Source organism: Bison bison, unplaced genomic scaffold, assembly GCF_000754665.1.
Source record: "Bison bison bison isolate TAMUID 2011002044 unplaced genomic scaffold, Bison_UMD1.0 scf7180017864085, whole genome shotgun sequence".
Classification (NCBI taxonomy): domain Eukaryota; kingdom Metazoa; phylum Chordata; class Mammalia; order Artiodactyla; family Bovidae; genus Bison; species Bison bison.
The window spans coordinates 506934-519323 of record NW_011494657.1 but is presented as its reverse complement, the minus strand read 5'-3'; the positions used below and the strand labels follow the sequence as shown (position 1 = coordinate 519323).

At 52.6% G+C, this 12390-nt stretch overlaps 1 protein-coding gene across 1 annotated transcript in view; it reads right to left on the bottom strand.

Annotated features, from left to right (window-relative positions):
* SLC12A9 (solute carrier family 12, member 9) overlaps positions 1-1256 on the bottom strand; it is a 9263-nt gene extending 8007 nt beyond the window's left edge. The window contains exons 1-2 of the mRNA XM_010837911.1: positions 1139-1256; positions 163-385 (exon numbers count right to left, since the gene is read on the bottom strand). Coding sequence (XP_010836213.1) covers positions 163-343 — 181 coding nt within the window. The 5' untranslated portion in view covers positions 344-385; positions 1139-1256. The remainder of the gene's footprint in view (positions 1-162; positions 386-1138) is intronic.
* Between the last annotated feature and the right edge of the window lie 11134 nt (positions 1257-12390).

Here is a 12390-nt window from a genome sequence, read left to right as displayed (position 1 = left end):
CTCCCATCCCTCCCACCCTGAGGTCATCAGTTACCTCAGGGCAGAGCTAAGCCCAAGGCCACTGGGGGCCCCTCCCCCAAGCCCTTCATTCACCAGCTTCTCCCAGGGCCCTTCCCCAACCTCATTCCAGTCCCACCCTTGAGTAAACCAGTGCCAACTCACCAATCCTCAAGAAAACCACTATACTGAACATGGACAGGACTGTGGGCACCACCACACCCAGGAAGGTGGAGAGTTTCCGGGCCGGTGCCCCTCCAGGACCTCCGGCCCCATTGGCAGGGAAGGAAACCCCCTCCTCCCCCAGGAGCCGGTAGGCCAGCAGAGGAGAGTTCTCACTGGCCATGGTCGAGAGCGGGCAGAGGAAGCCACCAACGGGTTACAAGGCCTGCAAAGAGTTTGCTGAGTGGAAGCAGCTCTGTGGAGACCCCACAAAACACCTCTAATCAAACACCCAGAAACTTCCTCCAAAAGGAAACACACACACACTCACATTCACGCTCACCAGCAACTCCAAGAGTTAATGGGGGTGGGGGGCAGGCTGATCCTGGCCACTGCCCCACCAATGGTAGGCTCCAAGTCTCAGGACTGGGTAGGAAGGCGCCTCCCAGCTCCTGGGGCCACCCCTTCCCCATATCCCTGAGAGGAGGGATGGCAGCGGCTCTGGAAAGGTGCAAAGATCTTCCACCTTCTTAACTAGCAGCACAAGAGGAAGCAAATCCCTCAAAGGGGAAGTGAGTTATGGACAGGAGGCCCTCCTGACCCGTTCCTCCGGGGTCCTGGCCGCCCCCCAAGATCCTCCATGCAATCACCTCATCCCCGGGCAATAGGAAACTTCTCAATCTTCCAAAGCCCCGCCCTCCATCAACCCTCTTCCCTCAGCCCATCTCAGACAGCCTCCTCTCTCTTTAACCTCACCAGATTCCTCCCACCTACACAAGGCATCCCCCAAACTCTACCGACCCCGCCACTCCCCGACGACCAAAACAAAAACATCATCGGCCGGCCACACGAGGTGGTCCTCTTTCCTGCACCGGTTCCTTCCCACTTTCTCCCCGGGGCGGGTTGGAGCGGGCCGAGATTCGCTTCTCCCCGGCCAGGTGCACCCTCACAGCCCGGGTGTGGCAGCGCGCTCACTCACCCACTGGAGGACGCAGCCGCTCGGGGGTGATCCCCGAGAGCGGGAGGGGTCTGCTACTGGCTGAGGGGGCGCGGGTGCCGGAAAAGACAGCTGCGGCTACCGGGATGCCAGGCCTGGAGCCTGCCCCCGACCAGCACACACGCGCCCCATTGGTCCCCGAGCCCGGCCCCGCCCCGTGGGCGCGCCCGGTGGAAGCCCCGCCCCAGTGGGCTCACGCTAGCAGCGCGGCTCCCCGCCCCACGTGCGAACTGGGTGCTGCCAGGGGTCGCCTCTCAGACGCACGTCTCCGGCACGGTGTTGGCCATAGCTCCCACTGCACCCATCACCCTGGTGCAAACGAGCGCCCACCGCGTGGGCGGGACCCCACTCGGAGCTGGGCGGTGACGCTGCTGAAAGGGGCGTGTCCTGACGGCGGAAGGCCTCCGGCAGGGGGGGGGCCACGACACCTGGCCCAGGTGCGCCGCTAGGAAGGCGGGGCCCTGTCGGCCTACGCCTTAAGGGGTCCGCCTCTTCCAGCCTCCGGGATCCCCGTCCTGTGCACCGGGTTCCAGCCCCAGCCCTCACCCCTGCGGCGCCCTCCCCTAGCGCCGGGTCCAGCCCACCGGCTGCTCTCCTCGCTTCCACCACCTGAGGGCGCCATTGGCTGCCGATCCGGGCGAGCCTTGGAGGCGCTGGCCTTGGTTGGTTCAGTCTCGTCCCCCACCCGCTCTCGTGGTTCCCTGCAAGGTTGCCCCCTCCAGCAGGGATTACAGGACTTGTGAACCTTCAGGAGTCAGGATTCCCCTCCTAACTCTTTACGGCCTTCCCAGGTGGCTCAGCGATATAGAATCCGCCTGCAATGCAGGAGACAGAGACGCGGATTCAATCCCTGGGACGGGAAGATGCCCTGGAGAAAGAAATGGAAGATTCCCTGTAGATGAAAATGGCAACCCACTCCAGTATTCTTGCTGGGGAAATCCCATGGACAAGAAAAGCCTGGCAAGCTGCAGTCCGTGGGCTTGCAAGAGTCAGACGCCACTTAGTGACTAAACCACCACTGCCCACCTCAACTCTTTACAGGTATGGTCAACATTGGCACTACCTGGCAACATCCCATCCGTCAACTGTAGATAAACCCTCCTGCATAAGGTTGCTGCGCAAGTTCAATAAACTTGAATAGGCACTTGAGAACAATACTGAAATGCTCAATAAACTATCTGCATACCGTACTGTATTAAATATGCATAAGCACTTTGTGAGGTGGATCCTGCTATGATTTCCATTTTTCACAATAGGAAATTGAAGCTTGGAGAACTTCAGTAATAATTTCCTAACTTTCATAGAGGCCTTTGTGGTTACACTGTCATTTGAGCCTCAGGAAATGAACACTGCTTTTCCTGCCACTGGGCTTTGGCTGTAAATTAGCTGTAACGTTTCCCTAGGAGAGGAAGAGATTCAAGCCAGTGCAAATGTGGCTTTGCCAGGGAGCAGTCTCATGAGCAGTAAACTGTGGCATTTTCATCAGTCATCCCTGCTACCCACAATACGGAGTTTGACTCCAGGGTCTCTCTCACACCCCTCCTATTACAATTTTTGGTGATTTCAATATCCGCATTGATAAGACTTCCAACACTCTGGGCTGGCATGTGCTTAACTCGACTTTTGCATAGATCTCACTCTCCATCCCACCAATGGTTATGCCTAGACTTTATCATTACCAATAATTGGACCCCTTCCTCTTTTAGTCCATCACTTCTAGTTATGCCTATTGAGGGAAAATATTAATCTGACACTTACTAAAACAGTAGGGAAGACTTTATTCAGGGCTACTGCAATAGGTGTCAAGACACAGGAGGGGAGAAAGAATGTGCTCAACTCCAAACAGAGCAGAGAAACCTGGGGATTTATAGCCAACCAGCAGAATGAGGGGGGCAGTGAATGGAAAATTACTAAGAGGAAGCACCAAGCATAGGGGGATTCTAGCTAAAGAGGCTTAACAAGATCCTTGCTGAAGGAAGGCCAGGGTGATCAATTATGAAGGGTGGATGGATTCTCTCTGAACTGGGCTAGACATGCCCAGGAAGGATGAGGGCCAAGGTGGAGGCCAAGTCCAGAAGAGGTTTCAGAGGAACCCGACTGAAGTTTGATGAAGAAGAGGGTCCTTGTCATGCCCTGACCCCAGCAATCCTCCACCTCACTGGACCCCCAATTCATTGATCCTGCCCTCTGCCCACTGCCCTCCACTCACTTCCCTTGTTACCCAGCTTAAAGTTCACAGTCAGTGAAAAGCACTGCCATACCCCTCGCTCACTTTATAACACCTTCCAGCAAAATCACAGCCCTGGTAAATGCAACTATCCTCTTCAGTCTCCTTTGCTGGCTCCTCCTCCTCTCATTTCAACTCTGGAGCACCCCTAGGTGTTGGAGGAACAGCCAAGAGGCCCCACTGATCAGAGGCTCCATTGAGCACCAGAAGCTCAGTCCACAGTCTTCTTTTAACCACTTACACCCACTCCCTTGGTGATCTCATCCAATCTCCTCTTTTGAAATACCTCCTCTATAGTAGTGCCGAAAGGGTGTATCTCCAGCCCAGATCTCTACTCTGAAATTTGGACTGTATGTATGTCCAAGAACATGCTAACACCTGTGCCTGGACATCAAATGGGCAACTCAAACTTGGCATGTCCAAGATCCAACGCTGGACCACAGCTCACTCTTCTTGTGGTTGTCCCACTTCCCCAGTTGCTCAGGTCAAAAGCCTTGGGGTTATGCTCAAATACTCTCTCACACAACCCACATCCAACCCATAACAATTTCCTTGGCTGTTAGTTTTCACATACAACCAGTATCCAACCGCAAATACCACACTAGTCCAGGTCACCATCATCTCTTGTCTGCATTATTGCAACAGCCCCCTAACTGGTGTGCCTGCTTCTGCCCTAGCCCTTACACTCAATCCTAAAGGAAATCAACCCTGGGGGGAAAAAAAAAGGAAATTAACCCTGAATATTCATTGGAAGGACTGATGCTGAAGCTGAAGTTCCAGTACATTGGCCACCTGATGCAAAGAGCTGACTAGTTGGAAAAGACCCTTGTGCTGGGAAAGACTGAAGGCAGGAGAAGGGGGCAACAGATGATGAGATGGTTAGATGGCATCATCAACTGAATGGACATGAGTGTGAGCAAACTCCAGGAAGTAGTTAAGGACAGGAAAGCCTGGCAGTCTGCAGTCCATGGGGTCGCAGAGTCGGACACGATTGAGCGACAGAGCAACAACTACAGTCTATTCTTAACAGATTAGTTATGCTAGTAAAGTAAGTGTCCGTTCAGGACGCTGCTCTTTTCAAAACTGTCCAATGGTTTCCCATTTTCCTCAGAATAAAAGTCAAAGGCTTTTGAGCCATTTGACAATCCTCCCATCCTAGGGTAACCATACCTACCTCCTGATTCACTGACTACAGTCCGACTACCATAGTTTATGCCTGTTGCCTTGGCATATGTAGTAACAGCACCTCTTTAGCTCAGAAGTCGTCTACATATCACATGGGTACCTTACTCATGAAGCCCTACCGGATCTTCATCTCGTCCTCACCTCCCCTGACCTTGCCCCACGACTTCTGGGCTGGTCCCAACAAGGCTCTATAAGCACACACCCAAAGAGTCTCCTTTGTCTTCTGGACTCAGATATTATCTTCTTAGTGAAATCTTCTCTGCCAGTCCCATTTAAAAATTGAACTACGCCTTCCTTCCTATCCCATTTTCCTATTTTCCTCTTCTGTCCTGTTTTTTTGTTTTTTTCCCCTTCATAGCGTTCAACACCATCTAATACGTGTCGTTTACTGGTTTCTCGTGTTCACTGAGAAATGTAAAGCTAAGCTCCACAAAAAGTTAAGCTCCCAATAGGAAGTTAAGCTGCACAAATCAGGAATTTCTCTTTGCTTCGCTGTTCTGATTGCGGTACTTCTCACAGTCCCGGGAACCCGAGTGACCCTCAAGCACCATTCACTGACTGCTTGGGGAACCATCTCAAACCTACGGCTTACTCCTCACGTGATTGCATTGGCCCCGCCCCGCCCGCTCGGACGGGAAGATGGCGGCGCCCAGGGGGCCTCGGGAAGAGGGCAACCAACGAGAGGGTGCCGGCTCGCTAGAGCGTCCGCGCCGCCGCCTAGTCTGCGGTTGCGTCCTGGGAAGGCGCGAATTCAGAGAGTATGTGTTGGTCTTCCTCCCCACCATTTTTAAAGGAGAAAGGAATTAACTAATCCTCAGAAAGTGCTCTGTCTGACTTGCCCGCTGTCTCCCTACCGCTTGGGGTTCCCGGATCCGAGACGTGTTAGGACGTGGTTGCGGGATTCAGTATCTAGGTTTTTCTCCCCTCCTGTTGGCTCCCGGGTCTACCTGTTAGGACATCTAGGGGTATCTATCCAGCCTCCAGTTCTAGGGATCCCCGAACACACACCCGGACCGCCCCTCGGAGACAGGACGCCCAATCCCCGCCTCCAGGTGCCCCACTCCGAGTTCAGGCCCTATAAATGCTACCTCACCGGAGATCCACCCTCCCTACTCCCGCGGAGAGCTCCGCAGGATTAAGTCTTGTGAATCCCGACCCCCATCCTGCCCCAGGCCCCAGGGGCAGATGAGCCCTTGGCCACCGCCCCTCCAATTTCCTGCAGACCCGGCAAACAAAAGGCTCGGGAAGAGAGGCGAGGCTGAACTGGGCGCCCTTCCTGCAGGAACAGCTGATGGAGCAAAATGACCCAGGAGGGAGAGCAGGGGAGGGATGAAATTCCAGGGTTCCAGGAGGACCGCAGCAGGAGGCCAGACTCTTGGATCTCGGGGAAGGAGGGAGGGAGTCCCGGAAAGTGGATATGCAAGGCCCAGGCAGGACACTGCAGTTTGCTGGGCTCTCTCAGATCCCAGCAGCCCTGGTGGGGGTGATGTCAGCCGTAGGGAATGGAGAGGGTGAGGGGAACACTGGATTTCAGGTGAGCTCTGAGGCCCCTAGGCTGGAGTGGTGGGGGCTGGGAGAGGCCTGAAGCCCTGCGTCATCTCCTTTGGGGCCCAGCCTACCGCCCCCTGGCCCGACCTGCTACCCTCGGTTAGGGCCCCACCCTGGCCTGGCTTCCTGCTCCTCCCCAGCCACAGAGCTTTCCCTGCCAAGCTCAGGAACCAGCCCGGGGGCTTCTGGTCTCTTCAGAGCTTTGGTAGCCTAGCCCCCAGACACCCAGAGTCCTTATATTCCCTCCTAGAGCCGATGCCCCTGCCCCCATCCCTTTCATGGACACAATGGTATGGGAAGGGCCCTGTCCAGTGGGTGGGGGGATGCTGGCATGGAGAGGGGGCTTGGCCTCATATCCTGTCAGGCTGCCAAGGGAAGAGAGGAAACAAAAGACTTCCCCCTGCTGAGACAATGAGCCTCCCATTACCTCTCCCCACCCCTCCCTTTATGCTCTGGCCCCCAGCCCCCTAGTCTCCGTTGTCTCTACCTCCTTGGCGGCTGGTAGTCTTGGCCTCTGCGCTGAGCTCTACCCTTCTCCTGCCTTCCTTCTGATCAGCTCGCACTGATGCTTGCTCCCAGTCCTGGCTGTTTCAGTTCCCTGCCACTCAGTGCTCAGGGCCCCTTCTTCTGTCCCCAGAGCCAAGATTGGAGCCTGGCTGGGCAAGGCTCTGGTGAATGTTAGGGGGTAAATTACACCATCATTAACGGCTACTGGGAAGTAGGGGCTCCAGGAGGGAAAGCATCCAAGGCCACCAAGAGAGAGGCGTGCCCTCAGCCTGGCCTGGGTGAGAGAGGAAGGAGAGAAAGGGCACAGGTGTCCTCCAGGTCCTTGGAGGTGGGGCTGAAAGGCCATCCTGGTGCTGAGTGCGGAGTCTGGCCCACCTGCTGGCCACTAGCTGAGTGCATTGGACAGTCACTTAACCTTCTGAGCCTGTCTCATTTTTAAAGTGGATATCATAATAACGCCCATCCTGCCCCTCTAATGGGGTTGTTATGTTTTAAATACGATAATGTTTGGGGAAAAAGAAGAGGAAGTAGGTAGTAAAGCTTTCCTTAGTCTTCTCAATCTCTGCAGCCTCCTCCACACCCCTCGTTCCCACCCCCAGCAGTTTCCATCACCATCATGTGACAGTAACTCCCAAACCAGTCCTCCAGCCAAAAAGCTCTCTGAGCTGCAGACCCAATGAGCTCAGATCTAGTTGACTTCTGGCCCGGATGCCTGAAGGTACCCAGGGATCTGAAACACAATATGCCCAGCATGCCCCCATCCCTGTCTCTATGGTCTCCGTTTTACTAGCTCCTACCAGATTGCCCTTGAGAGTCCCTTGGGCAGCAAGGAGATCAAGTCAGTCAATCCTAAAGGAAATCAGTCCTGAATATTCATTGGAAGGACTGATGCTGAAGCTGAAGATCCAGTACTTTGGCCACCTGATGCAAAGAACTGACTCATTGGAAAAGACCCTGATGCTGGGAAAGATTAAAGGCAGGAGAAGGGGACGACAGAGGGTGAAATGGTTGGATGGCATCACCAACTCGATGGACATGAATTTGAGCAGGCTCCAGGAGTTATCAACAGACAGGGAAGCCTGGTGTGCTGCAGTCCATAAGGGTCACAAAGAGTTGGACACGACTGAGCAACTGAACTGAGCTGAAGGCTAGGCTTGCAGTGGGGCTGCATGCTGGTACAATAAATCCCTACTTCATCTGGTCTTCCATCCCCCAGGGAACATGAAGGATGGGAAGAGATGCAGAAGTAAGCTGCCCAAGTCTGAAACTTGAACCATGTTTGATGTCAGTTTTCCTCCTCTCCCAGGGTCCTGTCCACTCTAGTTCTCTGACATCTTTTGAATCCTCCCCGACTCCAACCCTCACACACACACAAACAGACACTCACGCATGTCAGTTCAAGCCCTCGCTGTCATTTGAAGAACTGCATGTGGTTTCTCTGCCTTCAGTCTTGATCATTTCAATCTATTCTCCAAAGTTGTACAAGCCAAGCAAGGACTTTCTATACTGATCTGACGATGTCACTTCTTTGCCTAAAATGCTTCTGGCTCGGGCTTCCCTGGCTGGCATTCAGGTGGTTAAGACTCCCCACTTCCACTGCAGGGAGCTCGGGTCAGATCCCTGGTTGGGTAAGTTACTGCCTTGAGGTTCAGCCAAAAAAGAAAAAGAAAGAAAGAAATTACAATATAATAGGATAATAGAAGTTTTTCTTTAAAAAAGAATCTTCAGCTCCCCAGGTACTCAGGACAAGTGCACCCCGGAAGGTTCCATAAAGATGGAGACTGGTTCTTGCTCACCTCCAGCTCACCCATTGTCACTGCCCTGACACCCCACAACAGGCAGCGTGAACACTGACAGCTTGAGAACAATCTCACCAGATCCATGCTTTTGTACTTGCTGCTCCTTCTGCCTTGAAAGCAACCTTTCCCACCAGTCTCCTCCAGGACTCATTCAGACAGCGTTGTCTTCTCCAGACAACTCACCTTGAACCTGCCAGTTGGTTCCGTGTGCTTCCTCCATAATACCATAGGACTCTCTGCCTATCACCCTTTATAGTCAACACATAGCCTCCTGTGTTCTGTTGAGATTTTATGACAATTTCTACCCCTGGATTGTTAAGTCCTAGAAGGTAGAGAATCCTATTGTGTCCCCAGTCCTGTTTCATAGTGATTATTCTAAAAATAAGCATTGGGTAAATTAAAGATCAGGGTCTTCCCTGGTGGTCTAGTGGTTAGGAATCCACCTTCCAATGCAAGTTTGATCCCAGTTCAGGGAACTAGGATCCTACATGCCATGCCACGGGGCAACTAAGCCCCCACTGCAACTCTTGAGCCCACATGTTCTAGAAGCTGTGCAGTGCAGCTAGAGAAAGTCCACTCACGGCAAGGAAGACCCAGGGAAACAAACAAACCAAAAAAAAGACAAATAAGAAGATAAACAGTCAACAAATATTTATTAGCATCTACTATGAGAGAGGCTTGCATGGGACTTCAAGTGAACGCAACATGTAACCTTTTACGAAGCTTAGAGCCACATACAAGCAGATACACAGTCACTAATAAATTACATTAATAAAAGCACGTGTCTATTACCACTTTGTATATGATGAGTTCAGGAAGGTTTGTGGTTGTCATGTAAGGAGTGGATTCAGATTTTGTGGGCCCTGATGTTTTTACAATTTGGGGGAACCCGCTTTAAGAAAACAAAAATAAAACCATGAATATTAAATTAGGTGTAAGTTAAAGTTTACTTAGATTGAGCAATCACAACCAGCTGCAATGTTAAGATGACAGATACTATAAATATCGCAAAATCTAGAAAAACAATACAATATTTGTAGTTAATAACTGCCAACACATCATTATAATTCTGTCATGTCCTGTTAGATGACCACCTCGTCATATTATGATTTTCTATTATTTTCTATTCTCTCTCTCTCTAGTATGGCTGATTGAATTTTTTTCTTTCATTATTGAGAATTTATAAAAATCTCATTGAGCTTTACAGCTTATTATTGTTACCATCAAAATCTCTATCAAATTCCTTTTGTGTAAGAGGTGTGAGATTTGGGGCCATTTCAAATGTTCTCCTGCTGTGACTAACCTTGAAAAACTGTTTAAATGGATGGTACTCATTAACTAGGGTGGTAGGAGGAGCCTGGAAGGTGAGAGATGCCTAAACTGAAAACTTTCTGAGCTCCCAGATAAACTTAACTCTAGACTTTGACAGTCAGGTGGACCTCACAAGGAGGGGCTGGGATATGGGAAAAGGAGAAACAATTTCTACAACCGATGTTGAAAGGGATGGCTTCCTTGTTGTTTGTTTAATACATAATGAAAAGAAAAAAAAAAATCCTAACTCCAAGCCCACTCCAAACAACTGTAACCATGTGGCTAGCAAAAGAAAACCCTACCAGCTGTTGAGGGTGGGGGTGCCCCACACAGGTCCTGCCACTGGCAGTATATCGATCATGGACAAGGAACAGGGGCAATAGCCTAATAGCCTAGTATCTGGGGTGGGAAAACAGTGAAGTACTCTAAGTGCCCTAATAATGAAGAAAGGTGGGCTTGAGACTTGAGGTCTGTGGACCCAGTGCCATGGATACTCACCTGTGTAATTTAACTCGGTGGATACTGAATTAGCTTACCTCCAAAGTGGTTCTGGGTGGTTGGAAGCTGGAGGAAATGATCTCACACCCACAGAAGAGACCAAGCATGGTTTTTGAACATTTGAGTGTATCATCTCCATGGACGAGGGAAATAATGTGATTTCCACCAGAGCATAGATCTTTGAGGTCAGGAGCCCTGTTTTACAAACAAATCTTGCAAGTAGCAGAGTGATCACTTGGCACATAGTAGGTGTTCAATAAAGGTTTCATTTTATTCACTCTTTGATTGGTAAACACTGGTGACTCAGTGGTAAAGAATCCCCCTGCCAATGCAGGAGACTTGGTTTCTTTCTATCCCTGGGTCAGGAAGATCCCTGGAGAAGGAAATGGCAACCCACTCCAGTATTTTTGCCTAGAGAATCCCATGGACAGAGGACTGCAGTCCATGGGGTTGCAAAAGAATTGGACACAACACAGTGACTTAACAACAACAGGTATTAGGAACTGGATCACACGCTGTGCGATGAGGGCTGAGGACCCAGGATTGACTGTGTATTTTCTTCCCTGTGGCACTCTGCTCCCTGTCGCTGAGGGAATCCTGGTGCTCAAGGGTCAGAAATACAGGGTTTGAATCTGTGATGGGCTGTTGCATCTCTTCACCCCTCTGACTCATTAGCCCGTCACTCCATCCAGCCTCATTTCTCGGGGCACCTGGGTTTCCTTTCCATTCAGGCCATGCACCCCCCCTCATCCACCCCCACCATGATGATGAACTGCCTCTCCCATCAAAGGAGAGGAGTTAGGCAACCAGGAGCCTGAGGGGGATTGAGGGCAGAGCCCAGGAGGAGACACACAAACATAACTTTTAGAGGCTGGAGAATCAGTGTAGACTGAGAGCAGAGTCAGAGGGTGTCGGGAGGAGATGGATACCCTGGAGGACAGGCTGAGTAAGAAGGGAGACAGGGCTTGGATCATGGAGGGAGGAGGGAATTCCCAGCTCTGACCTGGTCTGCCTGGCTCCAGCCAAGCCGGCTGTTTCCTGCCCTCCGTGACCCCCCACCCCGGAGCAGGACCCAGGCAGGGCCACGAGGAAGGGCAGGGGTGTGGGGAGCACCACTTGCAGCAGAAAGATAAGTGCACTGGGACAAGAAGTCATTACAGGCCTGGCTGTCCTCACTGTGGGTTAGAGGGGCTTGGCAGCCCCCCAAACATCTAGGACTCCTCTCCCTCTCTCTTGGCTCCTGGGCTCCTCAAGACTCTGTCCCCCTTAATTGCCTTCTGAGTCTAAGCTCTTTCCTTCCAGCTCTTCTACTGGCTGACTCCTGCAGTACTGTCTTGATCTCCCTAAGACCCACCCCACGGGTGCCCAGACAGAACGGGGCTTGGGGGAGGAGCTGCTTTTCTGGGGCCCCCCTCTAACTGATGAGATGGAGGGGGAATGGCCACGAGAGGAACGGCCCTCCCAGACATGTCGAGGGCCCTCAGGAGCCAGACAGGAAACAGCTTCAGGAAAGACAGCATCAGACCCGGCCCGAGTCCCAGGGGTCAAGGCTGAGGGCAACGCGGGAGCCCTCCTAAACGCGACGGTGGGAGAGTGAGGACCATGATTTGGGAATCTGGCCCTCCCTCTCTCGGATCCAAGTACCTTTTATTTACCCTTGCTTGCTCCCCATCTCAACCCAAATGACCCGTTCCTCCGCACGTTTTCAGAGCTAGGTTGTGCACATAGTAGGTCCCCAATACTTAATGTTTGTTGAATGACTGTGTGAACGTTCGCTCCACGGTTATCTAAGCTGAGATCGCTGCCTCGGGGCCAGCTGGGCCACCCCTCCGTCCTCAAAAGTTTCCCTCCAAACACGGTCCCCTACGCCAACTAGGGGGTGGTGGGCGAATCCAGGAGAAGAATCCGAAGTCCGCAGGAAGCATCCGACAGGGCTTCGCGTGTGCGGCCCTCCAGGCTGCTGGGTGCGATTCTCCGCTCCCTGGTGTCTGCTGGGCTCAGGCCTGCCCGGGACGGGGGCGGGGGCGGTGGGGGTGCGGGGGGCGGGCATCCCTGGGCCCGGCCCCGACACGCGCGGTCCGGGCCAGGGCGCACGGCCTCGGTGCAGGTCCGGGCGGTCCCCAGCTCCTCGCCCGCCGCCCTCCCCCTTCTCCAAACTT